At 45.8% G+C, this 24062-nt stretch overlaps 3 protein-coding genes across 6 annotated transcripts in view; 1 reads left to right on the top strand and 2 right to left on the bottom strand.

Moving 5' to 3' along the window:
- The window catches only part of Rbms2 (RNA binding motif single stranded interacting protein 2), a 69497-nt gene extending 67784 nt beyond the window's left edge, over positions 1–1713 (bottom strand). For 2 of the 3 annotated variants that reach the window (XM_010644665.2, XM_010644667.2), the window contains exon 1: positions 1232–1469. The gene's annotated coding sequence lies outside the window, so the exon portion shown is untranslated. Of the gene's footprint in view, positions 1–1231; positions 1470–1662 lie in introns of those variants that run through there. The other variant, XM_010644666.3, reaches the window with a different exon arrangement.
- Positions 1714–2075: 362 nt separating this feature from the next.
- Gls2 (glutaminase 2) lies at positions 2076–16186 on the top strand. Of its 2 annotated transcripts, XM_010644660.2 has the most exons (18): positions 2076–2295; positions 7469–7568; positions 7946–8067; positions 8539–8668; positions 9203–9282; positions 9368–9531; positions 9831–9889; positions 11335–11367; positions 11636–11694; positions 12543–12609; positions 12757–12807; positions 12974–13150; positions 14282–14413; positions 14540–14632; positions 14783–14844; positions 15318–15394; positions 15641–15704; positions 15823–16186. In XM_010644660.2, the coding sequence occupies exons 1-18, from the start codon at positions 2183–2185 to the stop codon at positions 15977–15979; spliced, it is 1740 nt and encodes a 579-aa protein (XP_010642962.1). In that variant the 5' UTR covers positions 2076–2182; the 3' UTR covers positions 15980–16186. The 2 variants fall into 2 exon arrangements, with proteins under 2 accessions (XP_010642962.1, XP_033619601.1); XM_033763710.1 differs by lacking the exons at positions 2076–2295; positions 7469–7568 and having other exon boundaries at positions 7952–8067; positions 8573–8668.
- A 282-nt stretch (positions 16187–16468) lies between these two features.
- Spryd4 (SPRY domain containing 4) lies at positions 16469–18555 on the bottom strand. Its single transcript, XM_010644659.3, has 2 exons — positions 18431–18555; positions 16469–18085 (listed from the first exon to the last, which is right to left on the bottom strand). The coding sequence occupies exons 1-2, from the start codon at positions 18513–18515 to the stop codon at positions 17547–17549; spliced, it is 624 nt and encodes a 207-aa protein (XP_010642961.1). The 5' UTR covers positions 18516–18555; the 3' UTR covers positions 16469–17546.
- Between the last annotated feature and the right edge of the window lie 5507 nt (positions 18556–24062).

Raw genomic sequence — 24062 nt, 5'->3', positions numbered from 1 at the left:
TTACTGATTATAACTAAAGTTAATTAAAAGAACCAGGAATAGGAAATAAAGGAAGCAAATAATTTCTGGGTAATACTTAGAAATTTCCCAGCGTACGGTATTTTTCTCTTGAATGGCTCAAAAAGCTTTAGAGAAATAATAATATTTCAGTGAAAGAAGGGTACTCACCTGTTACATATTCAAAACCTAATGCTGAATTGAGTTTAGGTCTTAACTAGATGTTAAGACCTAGAATTCTGCCCCCTGAGCAAAACCCAACTTGAGGCAGCAAGTTTTATTCCCCGAATTGTCAAAGTGATAGAACCGATAGCATAGGGACTACAGAGAATGGCTACAGAAGGGAAAAAGCAGAAACAAAAAAGCGTCACTCCGTGTGGTGTCAAACCTCCAACCCTAACCACTGCAAAGGAGAACCACAGAACACAGGAGTGTGGTGTTGATGTTCATTTTCCTATGGTTACTCTTGATGGTCATTTTAGTGCAAAAATAAAAATAAAGTCATATTTTGTGATACAGCCAGAGCTACCTCAAAAGACAATTCCCAGTGTTGTAACATAGTGCTTCTGCATAAAATACATCATTTAGGAACGGGATCCTTTCTCCTGGAATATTTCAACTCATGAAGGAGGCTGCATGAAGGAGAGAGCCTGGCAGTCTTGGTTGTAATTTCTGGGCTGTGGTACTCTTGTGCTGGGTTATTTTATGCAAGTAAATCCCTTAGTTTTCACCTCTCCAAAATAAGACTAATTGCTTTGCAGGTCTTTGATTAGAAGAGATAAACTAAGTGGTTAGCAAACCACAGGCACTCTACACTAGCTATTTACATAACGAGTTCCTACTGAATACAGGTGCTTCTAGACCCTGTAGAGACCTGTAAAGTAAAAGTTCTTAGTTTCAAATGACAAAATTTCCCGAGTTATTAGTTTTCAAAATTCTTGCACATCACTTCTTCTCTGCCTATGGGCACAAGGGTAAGCAACTGAAACAGCCAAAATTTTGAAGCACTTAATGGTTTATAAAACATTTTTGTGCGCGATGACTTATTTTAACGTCTGAATTTTATGGATAAGAAAACAAATCCTACGAAGTCACCAAAATAAATGGTAGAGATAAACTTAGAATCCAGGAAACCTAATCGCAGCAGGGTGACCTTTCACCAGCTCATGAGTCACTAAGTTGTTGGGCAGCAGTTTCTGTGTGGGGTATTTTGCGGCCACCGGATCCCACTCACCTCCCAGCACCGCGCGTCCATGACTAGGATGCTTTTGGCCTGCGGCCGCGCTACGCACCAAGTTACTCAAGGGCTGGTTGTGGCCTTCGAAGGGCCACTAAGTAGCTCCTGAAAAGGGCTCACTCTCATCCTTGCTCCAGGCAGCAGTCTCTCCACCGCAGAGCGCCACAGTTCCTACCCAGCCGCGCCATGGCACAGCTCCCACCTTCTCACCCACAGCGCCGGCCGCAATGCGCACCGCAGGGCGCGCACAGTGGATGAGTCCGCAGGCTCCTAACGCCCGGCCCACCGCCTAGCTCTCATTGGCATCCTCGGTCTCTCCCGCCCCCCAACTCTTTGCTTCCCCTATAATTGGACCAGGAGCCTGTCCATCCGGGCCCCGGGAACCGCCTCCTCCACCCCCTCGACCCCAACCCAATTCTCCAGAATACCTGGTGCTGCACGCCCAGTCTTCACCTGAGGGAATAGGTGCTCCCGGCCTAACGGGGCTGGGTGGGGACCGGCACCACCCCCTGCTCCAGCCCCACCCCCGGCCCTCTTCTCCACGCCCGGCTCCGAGCTCCCTCACTTCGCGCGCCCGCACCTGTCTCGCCCGTTACTCTTCCGCCCCTCCCTCCCTCCCAGCGGGCGCTCCGACGTCCTTTGCGCTTCGGGGCTCGCGCTCCATGAGGGCTCTGCAGCGTGCGCTGAGCCCGGCCAGCAGTCACTGCCGGCGGGCAGGCTGGGGTCCCCTGAGCCGGAGCCCCCTCTTTGGCGGGGGCGTCCGGAAACACCTCAGTGAGGCCGCGGCGCAGGGCAGGGAGACGCCGCACAGCCACCAGACGCAGCGCCAGGATCAGTAAGGCTCGCGGGACAGGGGCTCCCACTCCCACTGTCGTCCTCGCTAGCTACCGAGTCCCCTTCCCCCAGGGACGGCATCTCATCTCCCCTCTTCTCGTTCACTAGCCTGCGATGCCTTTTCCTTTAGATTTGGGGCTTTGGGTCCGCCGCGCCCGGGCGGTAACGTGCCGCCCTCCCGCTAGGGCATTTGGGCAGGTCGGTCTTCGAGATGGTGCCTGTCCAAGGTGCGTACTTAACTGGGGACGTAGATGGGCGCCGAGTGTTTCCTGGGGGCAAGTGTCTGAATGCAGGGCCCTGTGCACGCCCGACCATCCTTGCCTTCCGTCTCCCTGCTCCTCTTGTGCGTTTTAGGGGATGTGTGGGTGTGCAGCAGCCTCTGCCTGCCTCAGGTCCCAGAGTACTCGGGTCTGTGTGCTGTGTCTGCTTCTGCGTGTCCTCAGCGGGGAATTGTGATGCGCGTGTTTCCAGTGCGCACATACGTGCTTATGTGTTGAGTCCGTGTGCCTAGCAGGGTTCCCTAATCTGTAGAATAAGGATGGTTTTCTAAATTGGTCTCGTCTTTTTTTTAAATAGGTGTAATTAAATGTAAGACCCTCTCTTCCCTTCATTTCTTGTGGGTTTTTTTTAAAGTTTTTTGGAACATTTTAGGTACACAATACAGTTACATTCATCGTTGGGATCCTGTACCTTTACATGATGTATCTTGGTTCTTCTAAATTGGTCTTTGCAAATATTTATAAGGGGTGGGGGAGTACTTATAAAATGCGCATTTCCCAACCAAGGCCAGTCAAAGCTGTTGTATATGCTGCTCAGGCTCCCTCACGCAAACGGTTCTCTTCCTTTGGGCACTTCTTACACCCCTGAAGCCAAACTTATTTCTCTCCCACCTCCCAGTACTAGGTGACTGAGTGCACCCTCCCGTTTTCTTCCCAGACAAGATGGTTCTCAGCTAGAAATTTGCCCCCCTCCCCCAGGGCCTGCTAGACACTGTCCAAGTATTCCCTTCTATTTATTTATTTATTTTTGGTACCGGGGATTAATCAAACTTGGGACCTTGTGCTTGCGAGGCAGACAACAGAACCACTGAGCTAAATCCCTGGCCTCCCCTTCCCTGTAGCAGTAGCAGGAAATGGGCCACCTCTCCTGTCATTGACACCTGCCTGATGACTCTCAGACACATATGCACAGCATATTAAAGTGGCCAGGCTGACCTAGCACTACCCCACCACTACAGGAGTTCCTATCCTGAGAGGTAGCAAACCAATAAATATTATTTATTAATCATTATTAATCTCTTCTCAAAGAGACATGGAACATTAAAGGATAAGCGTTCTCCTTTCTGTTCTAATCTCCACCCCACTTCCTCCTAAATATTTACTTTGGGAGATTACTTCTTGGCCTTTTGGCTAAGATCAAGTGTATTTACTTTGGGAGAATGAAGGTATGATAGAGCTCAGGCTTACCCTCCCTCACCTTTCCACCTCCTTTGGAGTGGGGAACTTGAGGTTAACCCTGATTCCCCCCACCCAGATACCCGCAATTAGTAGCAGGTGGTGGAATGTTTTAGGAGACCTAGTTACTCCTCTCTATGGCTGCTTGTTATCCAGAGAACCTCTTTAAAGGCCTTGGAGCATTGGGTCCTTGCTCCCTGGACAGAGGGGTAGACAGCACCAGAGGTTATGGGCTCTGGAAGTGTGACACCAGAAGGGAGAGTGATTTCTGTGTTTCTGGGGGAAGGAAGGCAGCAAAGAGGAAATTACTTGTAACTTGGGTTATTTTTTAAATATTTAGCCTATTGTTGGGCATAGTGGCAACACCTGTAATCCCAGCACTTGAGAGGCTGAGGTAGAAGAATGTCTGTGAGTTTGAGGCCAGCTTGGGATACATAGTGAGTTCAAAGCTAGCCTGAAATATATAGTGAGACCCTGGGATGTAGTTCCGTGGTGCAGCGCCTGCCTGGCAAGTGCAAGGTCTTGAATTCAAACACTGCTACAAAAAAAGTTTTTTTTACTGTTACTATATTTATCATGGGAGGGGGGCAGTGTCTCACTGTGAACCTCAGGCTGGCCTCAGATTTACAGTGATCCTCCTGCTTCAGCCTCCCAAGTGCTGTGATTATAGGCATGCACCACCGTACCCAACTTCTTCTTAATACTGTTTATCTTGTTTTTCTTAAAAGTCAGAAATAACAGCCAGGCATGGTAGCACATGTCCATAACCCCAGCACTAGGGAGTCTGAGGCAGGAGGATTACCACAAGTTCAAGGCCAGCCTAGGCTACATAATGAATTCAAGGCCAGCCTGAATTGCAAAGTGATACTCTACCTAAAAACAACAGGTATCAAGAAGAAAATAAGAGGCTGAGGATGTAATTCAGTGGTAGACTGGTTGCTTAACTTACTTTACACAAGGCCCTGGAAAGATCCTAATGTTAGAGATAACCAATTACGATTGTGACATATCCATTTATCCTATATATGTATTCATACATAATTTATTTGGTAAAATAAGGTTTTTCATTTGCAAACAGCTTTTCTTTCTTTTTTTTGAGACAGGGTCTCACTGAGTCACTAAATTATCCAGGCTGGGCTCAAATTTGCAATCCTGCCAGGCATAATGGTGCACACCTGTAATCCTAGCACTCAGGAGAATGAAGCAGGAGGGTCACTGTGAGTTCGAGGCCAATCTGGGCTACATAATGAGTTCAAGGCCACTCTGGACTATATACACACAAAAACCACCTTTGCAATCCTCCTGCCTCAGCCTCTAGGAGTGAGGCATATACTATCATCCCCAGCTTGTGAACAGTTTTTTGAGACAGGGTCTCACTATGTAGTTTAGACTGACTGGTCTCAAACTCACAGTGATCCTCCTGCCTCACCCTCCCGAGTGCTAAGATTGTAGGCATGCGCCACCACGCCAGCATGAACATAATACTATTGAATGTGTTTTTATGACATTATCACTTTTCTTTTTTTCAGTACTGGAGATTGAACCTAGAACCGTGTACCTGCTAAGCAAGCACTCTACCACTGAGCTACATTTTTTTCTTAGACAGGGTCCCTAAATTGTCTTCCAGCTTGTGGTTCAACTGCCTCAGCAACCACCCCTCCAGTTGAAGTGTATAATTCTTTCTTAGAGTAAATTTCTGGGAAATTTTGCTCCCCAGAGATATTTAAAGTCATGGATAACTTGCCTAGCTTTCTAAAAATATTTTATGCATAAAATACCTGTGATATTATTTTCCCCTTTTTTATACAAATGGCATTATACTATACACATTGTTCTGTACCTTGCTTTTTTCCCTTCAGCATTATATTATATTGGTAATCAATCCATGTCTCAGTCAAAGGGTCTGAAATGTTTTAAAGGCTTTTAAGTTATCCTAAAGTGGTGTGGCATTATTCCCTGTCTTCCATCAACTTCCATGCACAGAAACTTACCTTCAAAGTGTTGCTATAGAGGCCGGGGATTTAGTTCAGTGGTTCTGCCACCTGCCTTGCAAGTGCAAGGTCCGGAGTTTGATCCCCAGTACAAAAAAAAAAAAAAAAAAAAAAAAAAGAGTTGCTACAAACCTTCCTCTTGAGTTATTCCTTAAATAGTCCTTTTCCCCTCTGCTCCTTATGGGTACTAGCATCACTGTGTTCCTCAGAAATAGGATTCTCTCTCATGATGTTTCTCATGACCCCATACATACACATGCCTGGTCTATGCCAAGCCTCTTCAGAGTCTTTTTATTTTTTAGAGTATTGTTTCAATAGATAATAGAATCATATGGTTCAAAATTCAAAATTTACCAAAGATATAGCAGTGAAATCTGGTAATTCTTACTGAAGATGCACTGGGTACTAGGGGAATGCTAGGAAGACAATGTATAAAACACAAAGACCTAAAAGTAGAGCCAAGTATAGAGTCTTCTGACAGTAAGATGGCACAGGTGTCATAGCAGCAGCCTAAGCAAAATCTGGTTTGGGGAAGCTGTCTCAGTGGGTGACACTGGATCTGGAGATAAGAGAGGAAAGTCATTTCATGCAGAAGTTGTAGCATAAGCAAAGTCCAAAAGGCCTCTTAGTGTATGGCCCAGTTTGGGAGCCATCCATTATTTCAGTCATAACTGCAGTGTGGGAGCATGGTGGGGAATAGGAAAAGAAAGTTGGCAGGTTCTACACAGCCTTGAACACTACACCAAGAAATAAGAGCTTATTCTGTATCCCCTATGGAACTGCCACCAGAGGTTTTCTTTTTTTGCAGCATTAGGGTTGAACCCAGGGCCTCGTGCAAATAGGCAAACACTCTACCACTGAGCTACATTCCTAGTCCTTTTAAAATTATTTTTATTTTGAGACAAGTTCTGAGTTGTCCATTCTGGCCTTGAACTTGTAATCCTCCTACCTCAGCCTCCCAAATAGCTGGGTTACAAGTGTGTGCCACCATATCTGCCACTACAAAGTTTCTGAGTAGAGAAAATTGACTTTTAGATAACTGGCACATTGTGAAAGATGGATAGGAAGTCCAGAGAGTACAGTGGCAACTGGGTAACAGACAACAGAAAACTGATGATAAATCAACATGATTTACTGATCTTTATTAAAACAGGGTCTCTCTATGTGGTTCAGGCTGGCCTTGAACTTGCTGCAATCCTCTTGCCGCAGCCTCCTGAGTGCTGGGATTATAGGCATGTGCCACCACACTCGGCAAATGAGATCTACTTTGTGTTTGTTTTTTTGTGAAATAGGATCTTAAGCCTCATATCACCCATGAGAAGTAGCCATTAATAGCCATTTTTTACAGATAAGTCAGTTCAACACTATTAAATGACCTGCCCAAGATCATATAGCTGTTAAGCAACAAATTGTGGTTCTTTCTGTTACACCATACTTATTACACAAGGGAGAAGGAGAATAGAGAATAAATTTAAAATATTATTGTGCACATGCCTGTAATCTCAGCACTCTGGAAGGCTCAGGCAGTAGGATCACAAGTTTGAACTCAGCCTGAGCAATTTTGCAAGACCTTGTCTTTTTTGTTTGTTTTTTTTTGTCTCACTACGGGTCTCACTAGGTAGTTGAGACTGACCTGGAACTCACTATGTAGCACAGGCTGGTCTCAAACTCACAGCAATCCTCCTGCCTCAGCCTCCCGAGTGCTGGGATTATAGGTGTGCGCCACCACGCCCAGCATGAGACCTTGTTTAAAAAAAAAAAAAGTCTGGGAATATAGCTAAGTGAGAAAGGTTCAATCCCTGATAGTCAATAAATGAATAATTGCAAGGGTAGATTAAATGGTTCACAGAGGAAGCATGAAGAAGACACCTAATGATAAGCCCATGTTCAAGGAGGAGAAGCAGGGAGCAGTTCTCAGGCTCCTGCCCTCCTCCCTGTCTCTGTTCCCCAAACAGTGATACATCACAGAGTGGCATGTTGTCCCGCCTTGGTGACTTGCTTTTCTACACCATTGCTGAGGGACAGGAACGAATTCCGATCCACAAATTCACTACAGTAAGTTATTCTCTGCTTGTTCTGAATCCTCATCTGTTGGGACTGCTGGGAAGTGGGAAACAGAGGAAAAGTGGGATAAGTGCAGGGTGCTAATGTGTTGCTACTGGAGAACGAAGAATACAGATGAGCAGTAACAGATGCCGAGGCCAAGACAATCCCATCTCTGCCTCAGGGCCAGGAGATGAGACACTGACTCATGAAAAAGAGCAGGAAACCCTTGTCACCCTTCAGCGCTGCTGCATTCCTTCACTCCCTAGTTTCCACACCCATTCATTACACCTAAGGTAGTCATTGGGCTGGAACTAATTGAGTATCAGAAAAAAATATTTAGATTACTGTCCTTGAGTGATCTTACCTGGCCTCTTCTTTCCCCTAAGGCACTGAAAGCCACTGGACTGCAGACATCAGATCCCCGGCTCCGGGACTGCATAAGCCAGATGTACCACATGGTCCAAGACTCCAGCAGTGGTGGTCTCTTGGACCGAGATCTCTTCCAAAAGTGAGGGTCCCAGAAACAAAGGCACTATCTCAAAACTGTTCAGTACTCTTGGGGACTGTATAGTTCAGCCTCTTACTCTATTGTATTACTATACAAGTAATACATGAAGACTCATAAAAGTTCAAACAGTATAGCAATACATTTTCCTTTCCTTCTCCATCCAGTCCTAGACCCCTTTACCAGAAGTAAATAATGTTAACAGGTTAGTGGCTATCTTCTCAATAATGTCTTATATTTTCAATACATATATGACCATATAGAAATATGTCTCACATTATCTTCCCATGTCATGACAATACCTCACTGTAGAGACGAGATAAAAAGATAAAGTGACTTGCCAAAGATCACATATCTGTTGGTCCCAAACTAGATGACCATTCACAACCTTCTTCATTTCCAACTTCCATGGCTCCAGAGTGAGTCCCAGCTGCATCTCTCCAGCCCCCTAATGCAGTCATGTCTGGGATCCAGGTGTGTGAGCAGCAACATTGTGCTCCTGACCCAGGCATTCCGAAAGAAGTTTGTCATTCCTGATTTTGAAGAGTTCACGGGCCATGTGGATCGTATCTTTGAAGATGCCAAAGAGCTCACTGGAGGCAAAGTGAGGGCCAGGGGAATAAGGGAGGGGCAAGGGCTCTGGGCCAAACATATCTTACTTCTCAGAGTCTTCCTGGGGCTGGGAATCCAATGGGTGAGACGTGAAAAGCAAAACCTCTAAAAATGGGAACATGACCTCATGTGTTTCCATACAGGTGATTCCTAGAGCAGGTGAGGGAATTCTATGGGGACAGTTGGACTAGTCAGTTGAGCCTTCAGGGTAGCCACCCCTACGAACCAAAAAGGGAAGCCAACCTCAGAAATGTCCATTTTTCTTCCTTGTTTCTTTTCTTTTCTCTTTCTTTTCTTTTTTTAACTTTAAGTGGATTTACTGACATCCCTACAGGTTTGGAGCTACAGAAGGATAGGTCCCCTAGGACTTAAGGCTTGAGTATTTCTGGGAGCACTTGGCAGAAAGAAATCCATCTGCCATGCAGGAGACAGAATTTTAGCTTTTGTCCAAGGTTTTCCTGACCTTGAACCTCAGCACTGTTCTGCTCTGTATCCACTTCTCTTTTCTCTACCCACTCATGCCCAGGTGGCGGCCTACATCCCTCAGCTGGCCAAGTCAAACCCAGACCTGTGGGGTGTCTCCCTGTGCACTGTGGACGGTCAGCGGTGAGATGCTGGGTGAGAGGAAGGGGAGCAGGGCACAAGGCGGGAACCAAGGCCGACCTCTTTCATGGCCCCTGTCCACCTCCAGGCACTCTGTGGGCCACACAAAGATTCCCTTCTGCCTGCAGTCCTGCGTGAAGCCCCTCACCTATGCCATCTCCGTAAGCACTCTAGGTACTGACTACGTGCACAAGTTTGTGGGCAAGGAGCCCAGCGGCCTGCGCTATAACACTCTCTCCCTCAATGAGGAAGGTGAGCTGCCCCAGGACTAACCAAACTCACATCTGCACTCTCTTCCTCATCTCCACCCTCTTCCTCAGACTTTTCGGTTTCTTTGCTTTTTCCCTATCCGTGGACTAATCCTGCCTATCCCTGCTTAGCTTCTGAGATCAGACAATATTAGCCGCTTTCAGGGTAGAGCTGTAGACTTGTTTGTTTTTTCTTATTAGTCCTGCCACTCCTTTCTCCCCAGCAAAGAAATGTTTCTTAGGCAGGCTGTAAGGATGCTTTGTCCAGTGACTGATAAGACTGGGTGATTTGTATTTCCCCAGGAATCCCCCACAACCCCATGGTCAATGCTGGTGCCATTGTTGTCAGCTCCCTGATCAAGGTCAGTGCCACCTTAACTTTCTGAAAGGTACTGTTCTCTAAGCCTCCTTATTTTTGTATTCCTCACAGCTGTTCAGCTTTCCGGGTAGACCAGTGAGGGATTGATTCTTGTGAGGATTCTTAAGAAGCACATAAGCCCACAGCAGGGGCCCAAATTTTATAATGAGGATGTTAATAAGAAGAACTGTGCTACCTCTTCCACTCTCACCTCATATTGTCACCTGCCCCCACCCACGAGTCTAGCCCAAAGCTTTCTGGCCCTTAGAGAAGTGAGCAGATCCTGACCCCTGCCTAGGACCAAGGGCTGAATGCCAGAGGCATTCAGGGGAGGACAGCACTATTAGGCACTGATTGGCCACTTCTGGGTGAGGAACATGGAGAGGAGGTGAATGGCCAGGCCAGGCCAGTTACTCACGTCACCTGGAGCTGTAAGTTGGCCTTGAACAAGGGTGTCAGGCAGGGCCCATCAGCTGTAGATCTCCCAGGGCTTGAGCAAGAACCTGGGAACAGTGTGGGCAGCAACACTCTGGAACCAATCACAGCTCCTTGTGGGGAAGGTGGTGTTAGAAACCCTCCCCCCAGGGACTCAGGTATCAGAGTCCCTGTGCTGTTGACTCTATAGCTGACATGTACAAGAAGCACTGAGTCTGGGGGAGGAGACCAGGCCAAGCCTCTCATCTTGTTCTGAGATGGCTCTATCTACAGCCTGTATCTGATACCTGGCTCATCTCCCCGCCCAAATCAGCCATATTAGACATGATTCTCAGCTAAAATCTGTAGCCTCAATGCTGGGGGTATAACTCAGTAGCAGAGTGTTTGCCTAGCACAGATGAGGCCTTGTGCTCAATCCTTACCATGATCAAAAACCCTTCAGCTTCTCTATTATAATGAATTCAGCAGATACCCTCGCCCATTTCTGCCACTCCATCCAATCTTGGAGATTGTATAGGAGTCAGGAGAGTGCTGGGCTCTACCCTGAGGTGGTGGGACTTGGGCGCGGAACTGGCAATAAAGGAAAATGAAATTTGGAATCAGGGATGAGGGATCAGAGTGAGGACAGAAGTAGTAAGGCTGATAGATGGGGTAAGGTTATCGATCTCCTCATTACATAATAAAATTCAGTCAGTTAAGATCAGTAGATACACATAGATACAAGAATGTCTCAGTTGCTTAAAAAGAAAGTTCCCCAGGGCATGGTGGTGAGCACCTGTAGCTATAGCTACTCGAGGGGGACTGAGCCCTAAAACTCCAGACCAGCCTGGGCAACATAGCAAGACCCCATCTTAGAAAAACAAACCAAAAAGAGACAGAGAAAAGAAGACAGGGTTACTGTAACATGTAACATTCTCAGGAGCTCATCTAGCACTCTAATCCACTAGGTGCTTTGGACCCTTCCCTGTCATCCTCCTAGGCTTGGAATACTGACATTCTTCTCTTTCTCTGCAGATGGACTGTAACAAAGCAGAGAAGTTTGATTTTGTAAGTTCCTCTGTTACTCGGCTCCTGGCTGCCTTTTGCCATGGCATGCTGTTCTCTCCAGCTGTCTCAAATGCCTGGCTTTAAGCCCACTATCAGGTGGACCTGCCCATACCAGAATCCTTATTTCCAGAAGAGTGGGAATCTGCTGGCCTCAGAGATGAAAGCATCTTGAGTCCCTGCTCTCTTGGGTGAAGCTGGTTCCAACGGGCTAAGTAATTTGGGGATGGTTAGTAGGGGTCCTTAGTCACATGGCCCTGTTCTCTTCCAGGTGTTGCAATATCTGAACAAAATGGCTGGAAATGAATACATGGGTTTCAGCAATGCCACGTAAGGCCCTGTTCAGAGGGATGGCTGAATCCACTGTGGTGGTGGTGGTGGTGTGTGTATCTCTTATACACAGGAGAGAGGAGGGGAGGGAGTCAAGAAAGAGAGTGAATGAATATGAATCTTGGGCCGGCGTGGTGGTGCACGCCTGTAATCCCATCACTTGGGAGGCTGAGGCAGGAGGATCACTATGAGTTCGAGAACAGCCTGGGCTACGTAGTGAGTTCCAGGGTAGTCTTAACTGTATAGTGAGACCCTGTCTCAAAAAAAAAAAAAAATCTTGGGAGGAAGAAATTCCAGAGGTGCTAGGTGTAGTGATGCACACCTGTAATCCCAGTACTCAGGAGGCTGAGGCAGGAGGACTGCTGCAAACTCAAGGCCAGCCTGGGCTACATATTAAGTTCAAGTCCAGAATGAACTATGTAGCAAGGACTTGTCTCAAAAAAAAAAAGAAAAAAGAACTTTGGCTTCCTGCCTTCCACTGAACCCCTTTATTGGCATTTGTTTACTTTATGAAACAATTTCATTTTTAATTAGTATGTATGCAATGAGAGAGGCAGTATGATGGTTTATGCCTAAACCCTTGCCAAGACTCTCAAAGCCAAAAAACCTCACTAGTGTCCCTATAGACAGCTATGGCTGGTTTTTAAATTTTTATTTACATTTTACAACAAAGCTGTGTGGAGTTTTTGCTCAGGTTTGGAAGTATCCTTTAATGTTAATGTGCAATGTAGACAAGGGGCCAATTCTATTTGATATGTGTGTAGTTCTATGTCTATGATGGTATTATCTCGCCTTTTCCCCACACCCACCTCTCAAACTTCACACACTAAGTTGGGTGTTTGCTTCAGATTCCAGTCTGAGAAGGAAACTGGAGATCGGAATTATGCCATTGGCTATTATCTCAAGGAAAAGAAGGTAACTGGGAGAGAATGGTAGAGAAAGTCTCTGGGAATTCTGCTGCTGGCGGAAGGGAAGTAGGGCCTGGGGGCTTCAGCTGAGACCCTGACAGTGTGCAGGGGGCTGTTGATGGTCTGAAGAGAATGCTCTCCCTTCTTCCTGCAGTGCTTTCCTAAGGGGGTAGACATGATGGCAGCTCTTGATCTCTACTTCCAGGTAAGCAGACACTCTTAGGACTGAGAGAACAGGACAGACTGCTTTCCCTCCTGGCTCACACAGGAAATACCAGGGAAGCTTGTTGAGAGATCTGAATGGCAAGAACACGGTCCTACACTGTGTACTGGGCCCACACTGCACCTCCGCCTCTCTCCTGTCTCCACAGCTGTGCTCCGTGGAGGTCACCTGCGAATCAGGCAGTGTTATGGCAGCCACCCTTGCCAATGGTGGGATCTGCCCCATCACAGGCGAGAGCGTGCTGAGCGCTGAAGCAGTGCGCAACACCCTCAGCCTCATGCATTCCTGTGGCATGTACGACTTCTCTGGCCAGTTTGCCTTTTATGTGAGTGTTTTGGATCCTGCCATCCATCTGCCATAAGCCAAGTGGCAAGAAGGGACCCTGCACACTAAAGATAGCAGGAAGCTTGTTTCTGCTGTCCAGGCAGCTAAGCTGAGAACTTTAGGGGAAGCTGTCAAACACACGTTCCTCAAATCTAGACACAATGGTGCAGCTTCTGAAATACTTCTGTGCGATCTTTTTTATGTATTTCAGTAAGGGGTTCGAATTCAGTACCTTGTGATTGTGAGGCACAATGCCAATGAGCTAAATCCTCAGCTCCCCCACTTTTGGTACCAAGGATCAAACTCAAGACCTTGCACTTGCAAGGCTGGCACAATGCCACTGAGCTAAATCCTTGGTCCTCAGGCGATTTTTAATGCGGCTGTCCCTTTGTAAGAGTTCAAATCTAGCTGGGCGTGGGGGTACACGCCTGTAATCCCAGCACTCAGGAGGCTGAAGCAGGAGGATCACTGGGAGTTCAAGGCCAGCCTGGGCTATATAGTGACTTTGAGGCCAGCCTAAACTACATAACGAGACCATCTCAAAAAACCAAAATCAAAACCAAACGAAACAACAAAAAAGGTGTTTTTTTGTTTGTTTCTGCTCACTAGGCAAGCACTCTGGCACTCTGCCCCTGAGCTACACCTGCCAGGAGAGATTTTTCTGACTGCCTTATCTCAAATAGGCCCGCCTCTATTCACAGCACCTTCACCTTTTTCTTTTCCATGTTTATTATAATTATTTTTATTTTTTGGTACTGGGGATCGAACTCGGGTCCTTGTGCTTGCGAAGCAGGCCACCGAACCACTGAGCTAAATCCCTGGCCCCTATTAGAATTATTTTTGTCTATTTATGTTTGCGTGTTTATCACGTACCATCAGAAAGTAAGTTAAATGAGACTTGTCCTAGTTCTAAGCGCAGCAGCCACCACAGAATGTTAATATCTCAGTAAACATTCCCTAACTATATCAGCGAATGGAGGAGGAGAGTGCCATTAAGAAGCTAATTAATATGGTAAAAAAGTTGAGGTGGGCTGTGGCCTTGCCGATACAGTCACTTAGAATAGTCTGCTTGTTTGTTTTCCTAGATTTGGGGGACTCTCAACTCATCCTTAGCTTCAAATTTGTTTTCCAGGTGGGTCTGCCAGCCAAGTCAGCTGTATCAGGAGCCATCCTCCTGGTGGTGCCCAATGTCATGGGAATGATGTGTCTGTCCCCTCCGCTAGACAAGCTGGGGAACAGCCAGAGAGGGATCAACTTCTGCCAGGTAAGGTGCTCTGCACAGACTACCATTTTTTAATTAAGCCATAAGTTGAATAGTTGCTACTTTAAGTAAATAATTTTGAGCTCCTACCAAGTCCAAGAAGTAAACATCTTTGGCTTACAATTCTAGAAGTTGGTGTCTCTCTTTAATTTCCACAACTATGACAACCTACGGCACTGTGCTCGGAAATTAGACCCACGGCGTGAAGGGGGAGAAGTTCGGGTAAGGGATTTTTAAGGATATCTCAGACTAGAATATTCCGTGACATTTTGGCAATACCTTTGGCTGAGGATCGATGGGGTAAGGTTAGAAAGCAGAGCTGGGAACGGGTGGATTCAAAATCACAATCTCAGGTGGGTATTTGTGTTCTAGAACAAGACAGTGGTGAACCTGTTATTTGCCGCCTATAGTGGAGATGTTTCAGCTCTTCGAAGGTAAATCTACTGTGACCAGATGCACACAATAAGATACTCCCGTGCAGAGATCTTACTAGGAGGCAACATAGCAAAGTAGTAGAATGCTTTCTCTTGAGGTTTAGCTGGAGTGGACATAGATTGCATTTAAATGAGATTATTTCTAAAAATTAAAGTACCTGCCATATAATAACTTAATGAATGGCAGTCACTGCTACTAACTTTGAGTATTAAAAGAACAGTCCTTAAGAGGTAAGGACCCTACCCGAAGTGATTACCGACAGCAACAAAATTGTGCAATAGTGATGTCTTTGGAAGCATCATATTCCCATCTCTCTGTCGTGAGAGTAAGTCTTACTTTGTATAGGACACAAACTATACAGAGCCTACAGGTCTTGGCATAAACTGTTTTACTTTTTCTGACCCTACTTCAGAAAGGACACTAGTGATTCTAAACTGATGTGGGTAACCCTGCCACTTTCTACTACCCTCAGGTTTGCTTTGTCAGCTATGAATATGGAACAGAAAGACTATGACTCCCGCACAGCTCTGCATATTGCTGCAGCTGAAGGTACCTGAAGGGTCAGAATGGGGAAGCAAAGCAGAAGATTTTATCTAACTCTAAGAGCACCCTCATGTCCTCAAGGTTACAAGGGCAATAACTAGTTTTGTCCAGATGTCCTACAGCTGGAAGCGAGACTATTTATTATTGGGCGCAGATAGGGAACAAAATGGAAAGATTTTTCTTCTCCCCAAGGGTCTGAACCAAAGGGTTCGGACCTATACCCTCTTATTTTCCTTCTGCCTGTATTTTTAGGCCACGTTGAAGTTGTTAAGTTTCTGATTGAGGCTTGCAAAGTGAATCCTTTTGTGAAGGACAGGTGAGTAGGATTAGTCTAAGAGGGGGCAGAGCTTTTCCACCACTGCCCCAAGCACTTGTACACAGCCATGGTACTCTCCGTGTCTTCTCTGCCTGATCATGATCACTGTCCTTCTCAGGTGGGGTAACATTCCCCTGGATGATGCTGTGCAGTTCAACCACCTGGAGGTGGTCAAATTGCTTCAAGATTACCAGGACTCCTACACACTCTCTGAGTCTCAGGCTGAGGCAGCGGCTGAAGTCCTGTCCAAAGAGAACTTAGAAAGCATGGTATGAGCATAGGTCACGTATAGGAAAAAGCATTAGCTGGCCACCCACTTAACTCAGACATCAAAATGCTATGGCGTGCTGCTTCGGTGGGGACCAAGAAAGCCATTTGGTGACACAGGCCAGTGCTTTTTGTGAGTCAAAATACCCCATGCCTTCAGCAGACAGAAAACAGAAGGACCAGAGGGACAACTGCAATATAGCTATCCACGGAGACTTCAAAGTATAGCCTAATGGAGTGGCCCCATCAAAACTGTCCCAGGTCTTCACCCAGGTACCCTTCTTCTTGCTGAAAAAAGCACCAGGACAGAGAGATACTTCAGTGAAGGAACTCTAACTACCATGAACACATATATATCACAGAGTAAGAGGAAGAGAGGGGCCTGTGCACTTGGCTTTAGTAGTCTGGAGAGATGTCCCCTTGGCCAGGACATGCTGCTGCTAATGCTAACAGCAATTTTATAGACAGAGAAAGTATTTTGTGCTCAAATAAACTTTAATTACACAAATTATTATTTTTGTTAAATTCATTTTCTTTCTCCCATAAGGGTCTCAGCTTCATCACCATCATAGAAGGTAGAATAAAACAGAACCACAGCATCAGACAGCCGCCCAAACAAAACATATTTCATGCACATATTCTCTTCCCCACAAGGTTTTCCTCACCCCTAAATAATGCTTCACATTAAATGTATTCTGTTGCCAAGGGGAAAAGGGGTTTGGATCTGAACAGACCCAAAAATGGATGTTGCAAAATCTCAGGCTTTCCTCCTTCCTCTGAAGTTTCAACTATGGCAGAAATTAAGGTGGAACTTCTGGGCCGGGGATTTAGCTCAGTGGTGCTGCCGCCTGCCTCACAAGCACAAAGTCCTGAGTTCGATCCCCAGTACCAAAAAAAAAAAAGATGGAACTTCTCAGGAAGAAAGTTGCTGGCACTAATCCCCTAGATATCCCTCTAGTATCTCTTCCCTTTGGTCACAGTTGTTAACTGGCACAATGATTATGACAGACTGGCTAGGTGTGAGGGTGAGGGTTGCTGCAGCTATGTGAGGCTGAGGGTCTGTGCATGGAGGTACCAGGGACAGAGGATTCTGTTCTCACTCAGATCTACTGAGTCAATAAAGCACTGAGGGAACCAGAACCCACACTCTGTAGGTGGTCCAAGTCACTAAACAACTCCTACAGCCAGAGGTAGACATAATTTACTCAGGAGAAATTTGGTAGAGCACCCAAAACAAGTTACACATGAGTAAAAGGAAGGAGAGATCTTACAGTGACAGATACATAATTCAAACACAGCTGAAAGACTACAAGACGGAATAGTCTCACAGAGACTATGGGAAGACAGACTAAAGAAGCCAAGTCAGGGAACATAATACCCATGGTTGTCCAGGAAACTGGCAGTAGTTTGAAACTGCATGCCCAGCTTTCATAAGGTAGAAGACAAGCTGATGCACAGGTCTTGATACTGAACAGTGGGAGCTAGGGCTTGCCTGAGGCAACGTAAACAGTTTCAGACACTTTGAACAGAAAGGGGGCCAAGAGCATAATTAGGTACTCCAATAATGGACATACACTAGAGACCCTCTGGCACCTCTAACCCTGAATGAGTCAGCAGCTCTCCATCCCAAAGAGCAAAAGCAGGCACCACTGGACCCCGGAATTCTGTCTGTAGTGTGAAAACCACCAAGACCTGGCTCACATCTACCAGGCTCAGCTTCTGGGCCTCATACTCCAGCAGCAGCCCCACCTTCTCTGGCTGCCCGATACCCTCGATTGGGGCTTTCTCATTGGCCAACATGGTGTGCCACTTGCGCTGGGCACAGGAGAACACCCATGACTGATCATCAATACCGATGCAGCTATCCCGAGATATGTCCACATCTGCCACTCCTATTCGGAATTGCTGGGAACGCTTCACTGTCACTTCCCAATAGTGTCTGCCACTCGTGACCGCTGTGTCTGCCAGCACCACTGCCCACTCCCGGAAACGCTCCACATTCAGGGCTAGCTTGGTGGGCTCCAATCCCACCAATCCATATTTGACACCTGTGTCGCCTCTGAAGAGTGCCAGACTGCTGTGGGCGGTTTTTTCTTCCAGTTTGAAACTGATGCCTGCAGGCAAAGCAAAAAGACTGGATAATGACAGGAGTAGGACTCTAGGGCTGGTAACAGGTTCATATCCTGAAGTAGGGAGCCAGGAGGAGATCACGAAGAATGTCAGGCAAGCAAACGAGTGGAGAATGTTGCTTTAGTATGGAAAGCCCAAGGAGCCGAAAAACTCGGACTGGAAAAGCCGTGTGCTAAAAAAAAAAAAAGTGCCCAAGGTTTGGAATCTCAAGACTAAGGCAGATGGGGGAGGAGAAATGACGCGAATGAGCTGGAGTTCTCTTAGCGGGCTGGGGGAATAAAACACGGACTGTTTTGAAAGTAGAAGAGAGTAAAAGGAGTTAACCCTACCTCTTTGGGATTCCCCAGAGGCAACCCCCCATCGTTTCGCTGCCCAGTGGCACAAACGCCAGGAGCGTGCAAAAGGAAGCGCCATCTTGGGCTACGGAAGCACTGCACCGGCCCTGGCGCCGAAGACCCAGGAAACTTCCGTCTGCTCCGGGAGCACGTGGTGTAGCGGGCGGTCGCGCAGCGTGATGACGTAAGGGCCCGAGGCTGGGGGGAGAGCAGATGTCTCCGTGGTTTTTGATGTTCTGGAGTAGTTTGCTGGGAGTTTAGCGAGTAGGATTCCCGATCACATTTGAATCAAATAGGACCTGTCGGGAAAAGGCTTACAACCATGTATTCTAGAATGAGGCAATAATTAGAATGGCTGCAGTACGTGTGGCTTTGGGCAAATAACTTTTCTGAGCCTCAGCATTCTCATTTATGAAACGGAAATAATGAAATCCATAGACCGTCCTACAAAGAAGTCCTGGGTTCGACCCACATCGAAAAATAACAATAATAATTTAGCACACAGCTTGAAATAGCAATCACTAAGTGGCAGTTGTAAGTACTGACTGAATATAAATAATATAGATGTTTGTTTTGTATTTTCAGAAAAGGGCTCAGAGTAGATGGTTAACAAAGTATCAGAGTGTTTTTGTTTTGTTGAAACAATCTCGCTATATAGCGCGGGCTGGCCTTGAACTCTCCATAATCTTCCTGCCTCAGCCTCCCAAGTGCTGGGATTATCCATATTTATTCTTTATGTTCCAGATCTGTATTTTCCATAGCCTAATAGACTTTTTACCTGTTGTCCTCCCATCGCCTTACATTCAGTATGTCCAAAGCTAAGTTCATCTTCCTACATACACTTCCTCCTCTAGTCCCTGACTCCAGAAACTGCAACCTAACTCCATCTAGTTACCTTGGAGTCCCTGATTTTTCGCTCTCATCGGATATATCTCATTGTCATTGAGTTCCTATTACATTATTTCTCCCAGAGACTACTAAATAGGCTTTCTAGCTGGTCTCCCACTTTCCGCGGAATCACTAAGCTAAATCTCTGGCTTGGTTTTAGATTCTTAAAAATGGAGATTAAGTCCTATATCTCTGTGTCCCAGGGCCTCAGTATTCTCTGTAACCCAGATGAAGGGGAATGAATGACTGAAGTATAAAGAAGAGGGGTTTTGTGTCCACATCTTTGGGGTGCAGCAGTTCTTTCCACCAGGTGTCAGTCTGAGCCAACCTTTTCAGCTACTTATATGTGAAAAGAGAGATTTATTGCCTTTTTTTTTTAATTGGGGATTAAACACAGAGCCTCCCTGGCCTGTTTTTAAATTTTTATTTCTACTTTGAGACAGGGATCCCAAACTGCCCAGGCTGGGCTTGCCCTTGCAATCCTGCCTCAGCTTTCCAGGATGATGGGATCACAGGGTTGTGCCTCTGTACCTTATTTGTTCCCTTTTAACCCTAGGAGTGAAGAACTGGAGGAAAGGTTTCCTTCAGAAAAATCGTACTCTGTCAGTATTTTGCATTTTGGTAGTTACAACAGAAAAATTCCAGGGTTATATTTCTGTAGGATTTCTCCCTCTGTTCGTCCTGGCGTGAGAGCTGAAGCAATCCCTCCCATTGCCACTTAAGACATACATACCTCTGTTACTTTATCTCCCATTAAGGAATAGCTTTACCTGTCATCACTTGTATTATTGCACTTTTATAGACTGACTATTTATCTAACAAATTTAGCTTCATCATTCAGATGACTTATTTGCCTCTTAGTTAACAAGTAATTAATTCTTAACATTTGCATGTGTCCTAATTAGGAAGGGATGGAATCACTTGACAGACAAAGCGGGGTAGGACATTTGAGGTAGAGGGAACTACTTAGGCTAAAGCACCAGGTTATGAAACAAACTTAGCATGTGAGGAGGCACAAGGAACACAATCGCCAAAGTTTCACTTTGGGGAAATGAGGAGAGCGCTAAAGGGCCATGTGCGCCATGATGGGGAGTTTATGTCTTTCAGGCATTCGCAAACTGTTGAAAGGAACACAGGGAAATGACAAATTACAGGTAATGACAAATTAATAGGTAAAACTGGCAGCAACATGAAGAGTGAATTGGAAGGGATGAGACTCGGGAGACGAACAGGATCAGAGGCCACTGGGCTTCTCATATGAGACATAGTGTGGGCTCAGCTATCTAAGAGAGGATTACTGGCTACTTGAGTATAAAGGGAGAGGGGACCGATTAGATGGGAGCAAGAGGATGAGGAAAGAGCCAAAGCTGATTTGTAGTTTTCTGACAATAAGGGGATACAACAGAAGTGTGTTGGGATGGGAGGATGATAATTAGTTAAGTTTTTCATAGGATGAGTTTGAGGTATTTATAGGACCACCAGGTATAAATGTTCTATAGGTACATGATGAATTTCAAGACAGCCTGGTGGGGTGGTGCACATCTGTAATCCTACATGCTCATGAGGATGAGGCAGGATGATTGCAAATTTGAGGACAGCTTGGGTAACTTAGCGAAATAAAAATTAAAGAGCTGGGGCTTTAGCTCAGTGGGGCCATAACTGCCTTGCAAGCACAAGGTCCTGAATTTGATCCCTGTACCAAAATAAATAAATAAATAGGGCTTGGGAAGTAGGTTAGTGATAATGTTCCCCTGGCTTTGATCTATTGATCTATAGCGCGCTTTCTCTCTCTCTCTCTCTCTCTCTCTCTCTCTCTCTCTCTCTCTCACACACACACACACACACACACACACACACACACACATACACACAAAATCCAGAGAGGTGGGTATAGAAGAGATCATCCAAGGAGTAGTTATGGAACTAAGTAAGCAGGGAACAAACTGAAGGCACAACCCCAGTATTAAAGATGAGAATCAGTGAGACAGATGAGAATCAAGATGAGACATAAAATGCTTAGAGCAGGACCCAACCTTCACGAGCACTGGTCTGCAATAAAGTTGTATCTGACTCCCTGGAAAAGAAAGGGAAAAGGAGGCAAGAATAAGACAGGCCAATGCTTTGATTACCCTGTTCTTGGGACCCCCCATTTCCAACATGTGAGGGTCCTAGCCCGATCCAAGGACTAACTGGAGCCCTCATCTGTGGATAGGAAAGGGATGCTGCCCTCAGAGCTTGGTAATTGTTCTGGACTTTGCCGGGAGTCAGCAGCCAGCAACGCAGAAGCAGAGAAAGAGGGGGGGGGGCCTCAGGAGCTAGCCAGAGGGGTGCTGGGCTAGCTGGTGGTATGCTGGGGCCTTTGTCCTCCACAATGGGAGCTGGGTTACATGCTGACCTGGCTTTCTGAGCATGGGGCTGGAACAGAGATTCTACATGGCGGAAGCAAAGATGGATGGTCACCTAGTCTCTGAGGACCACATCTCTACTCCCAAACAATGAAATCCCTAGTAAGGATGTTCAGTACATTATCATAATAAATAATCATTATATGTGATTAATTCACAAGACAATTAATTCTTTACAGCAGCTAATCTAACGTGTATATTGCTGAGACAAATCTCATTTGTTCTTCATTCAACCCTGAAAGTTCAGCATTTTGTTTTGTTCAGGATTTTGTTTTGTTTTGAGACAAGATCTCACTATGTAGTCCAGGCTGGTCTTGAGATCACTACGTAGTCCAGGATGGCCTCAAACTCATAGTGATCCTCCTGCCTTAGCCTCCGGGGAGTGCTGGAATTACAGGCATGCACCACTATGCCCAGCCTCAGCAAGGTAGATGTTTTTATGGAACTTGAACCTGGTTTACTTTTTAGGTCCTGGTGATATGGGTTGGCTAAGGAGTAGCTTCAGAAAGGTAGTGAGTCAGTCTTGGACCACCTCAGAAGTAGCAATGGCAATCCGTGGGACCCACTGTGGAGAAATGAAGGAGGACAAATAGCTCTGTCTGCAGACTCCCAAACTATATGCACTCACTTCTGCCCCATCATTATGGACCGTGCTTCCATAGCACCCTGTGGACCTGAGATACGGAACTTTCTTCAATGAATAGGGGAGAAAACCTAGGATCATTGGTCCAGGAATATCCAGAGTTTGCAGGGTTGATCATTATAGTCAGTAGGCTATAACTCAGTCTTTCTTGTTGTTGTTGTTGTTGTTGTTTTGGTACTGGGGATCGAACTCCGGTCCTTGTGCTTGCAAGGCAGGCAGCAGCACCACTGAGCTAAATCCCGGGCCTGGCTATAACTCAAGTTTTAAGTGTTGAGACAGATTAGACTCCCAGATGACTCCAACTACAAAACATTAAGACTTCTGATAACTTTGTAACCACCCAAGTTTTTACTTTAGAAATCCTTTCTCTGTTTCCATAATTCCTATTGGAAAAACAAAACAAAATGTTTTTTTGTTTGTTTGTTTGTTTTTGAGACAGGGTCTCACTACATAGTTGAGATTGACCTGGAACTCACTATGTAGTCCAGGCTGGTCTCCAACTCACAGTGATCCTCCTGCCTCAGCCTCCCGAGTGCTGGGATTACAGGTGTGTGCCACCACACCCGGCACAAAACAAAACGCTAAAAAAATGATTATATGCCAGGAAAGAAGAGTGAGAATCTACAGCTAAAAATTTTTTTTACAGTCCTTAAAAAGAACCCTAAATACAAGAATAAAGTAGGGTGGTAGCAAAAAGGGAGAATAAGACAGCCAGAAAAAAAGAAGAAAATGAATTGGGTGTTTCCTGGGTGATCCCAAGAGTGCTAGATGCCAGAAATCCCCAAAGGCATATTCCTTTGCAGGATCTGATGATCTAGTTACCATCCAGCACTGGTTTGCTGTTTTATGTGAAGTATGAGGGTGTCCTTATTTGTCTCTCAAACTCTTCCTATTGTCTTCCAGATCCTCAATTCAGTTTTCCTCTCTCCTCTCTAGTTCTTTTTTTTTTTTTTTTTTTTTGAGACAGGGTCTCACTATGTAGTTGAAACTGACCTGGAACTCACTGTATAGCTCAGGCTGATCCCAAACTAACAGCGATCCTCCTGCCTCAGCCTCCCAAGTGCTGGGATTCTAGGTGTGCACCAACACACCTGGCTATTTATTTATTTTTGATACAGGATCTAGCTATGTAGTTCAGGCTGGTTTCAAACTTGGAGCAATCTCCCTGCCTCAGCCTCCCAAGTGCTAGGATTAATAGGTGTGTGCCACCATATCCTGCCCTATCATTGCTTTCTTTTTGGTACTGGGGATGAACCTTGCGATTGCAAGTCAGGTGATGACACCACTGAGTTAAATCCCTGGCCCTTTCACTGCTATTCTTTATGAATTTTGATCATACAGAATATTCATTTGCTCATGATATCCCTTCTTCACTGGCATATGTAGGGCTGTATTTCTCCATCTATTTATATATTGTGTGTATGCATTTTTCCGTTTTGGACTTGAATCCAGGACCCTGTGCATGCTTTACTGCCGAACCACTCTCCCAGCCATGCTTATTTATTTATTTATTTATTTTTTCCAGTACAGGAATCAAACTCAGGACCTTTCTCTTGCCAGGCAGGTGTGGCACCACTGAGCTACATTCGCAGACCTTTTTTTTTGGGGGGTGTGTGTGTGTGTGTGTGTGTGTGTGTGGTACCGGGGATTGAACTCAGGATTTTGTGCTTGTGAGGCAGGCGTGGTGCCA

The sequence above is a fragment of the Fukomys damarensis genome, unplaced genomic scaffold, assembly GCF_012274545.1.
Source record: "Fukomys damarensis isolate Sample0158 unplaced genomic scaffold, DMR_v1.0_HiC HiC_scaffold_15, whole genome shotgun sequence".
Lineage (NCBI taxonomy): Eukaryota > Metazoa > Chordata > Mammalia > Rodentia > Bathyergidae > Fukomys > Fukomys damarensis.
The sequence above is the reverse complement of the archived record's forward strand: the minus strand, read 5'-3'. Positions and strand labels throughout refer to the sequence as shown.

Bases quoted from the DNA above. Each gene is read 5' to 3' on its own strand.
- Gls2 (XM_010644660.2), top strand. From the start codon at position 2,183: ATGCCTTTTCCTTTAGATTTGGGGCTTTGGGTCCGCCGCGCCCGGGCG. The intron at 14,414-14,539 runs GTAAGGTGCTCT...TTACAATTCTAG, and splicing joins GAGGGATCAACTTCTGCCAG to AAGTTGGTGTCTCTCTTTAA. The intron at 15,395-15,640 runs GTACCTGAAGGG...CTGTATTTTTAG, and splicing joins GCATATTGCTGCAGCTGAAG to GCCACGTTGAAGTTGTTAAG.
- Spryd4 (XM_010644659.3), bottom strand. From the start codon at position 18,515: ATGGCGCTTCCTTTTGCACGCTCCTGGCGTTTGTGCCACTGGGCAGCG. The intron at 18,086-18,430 runs GTAGGGTTAACT...CTTTGCCTGCAG, and splicing joins CTCTGGGGAATCCCAAAGAG to GCATCAGTTTCAAACTGGAA.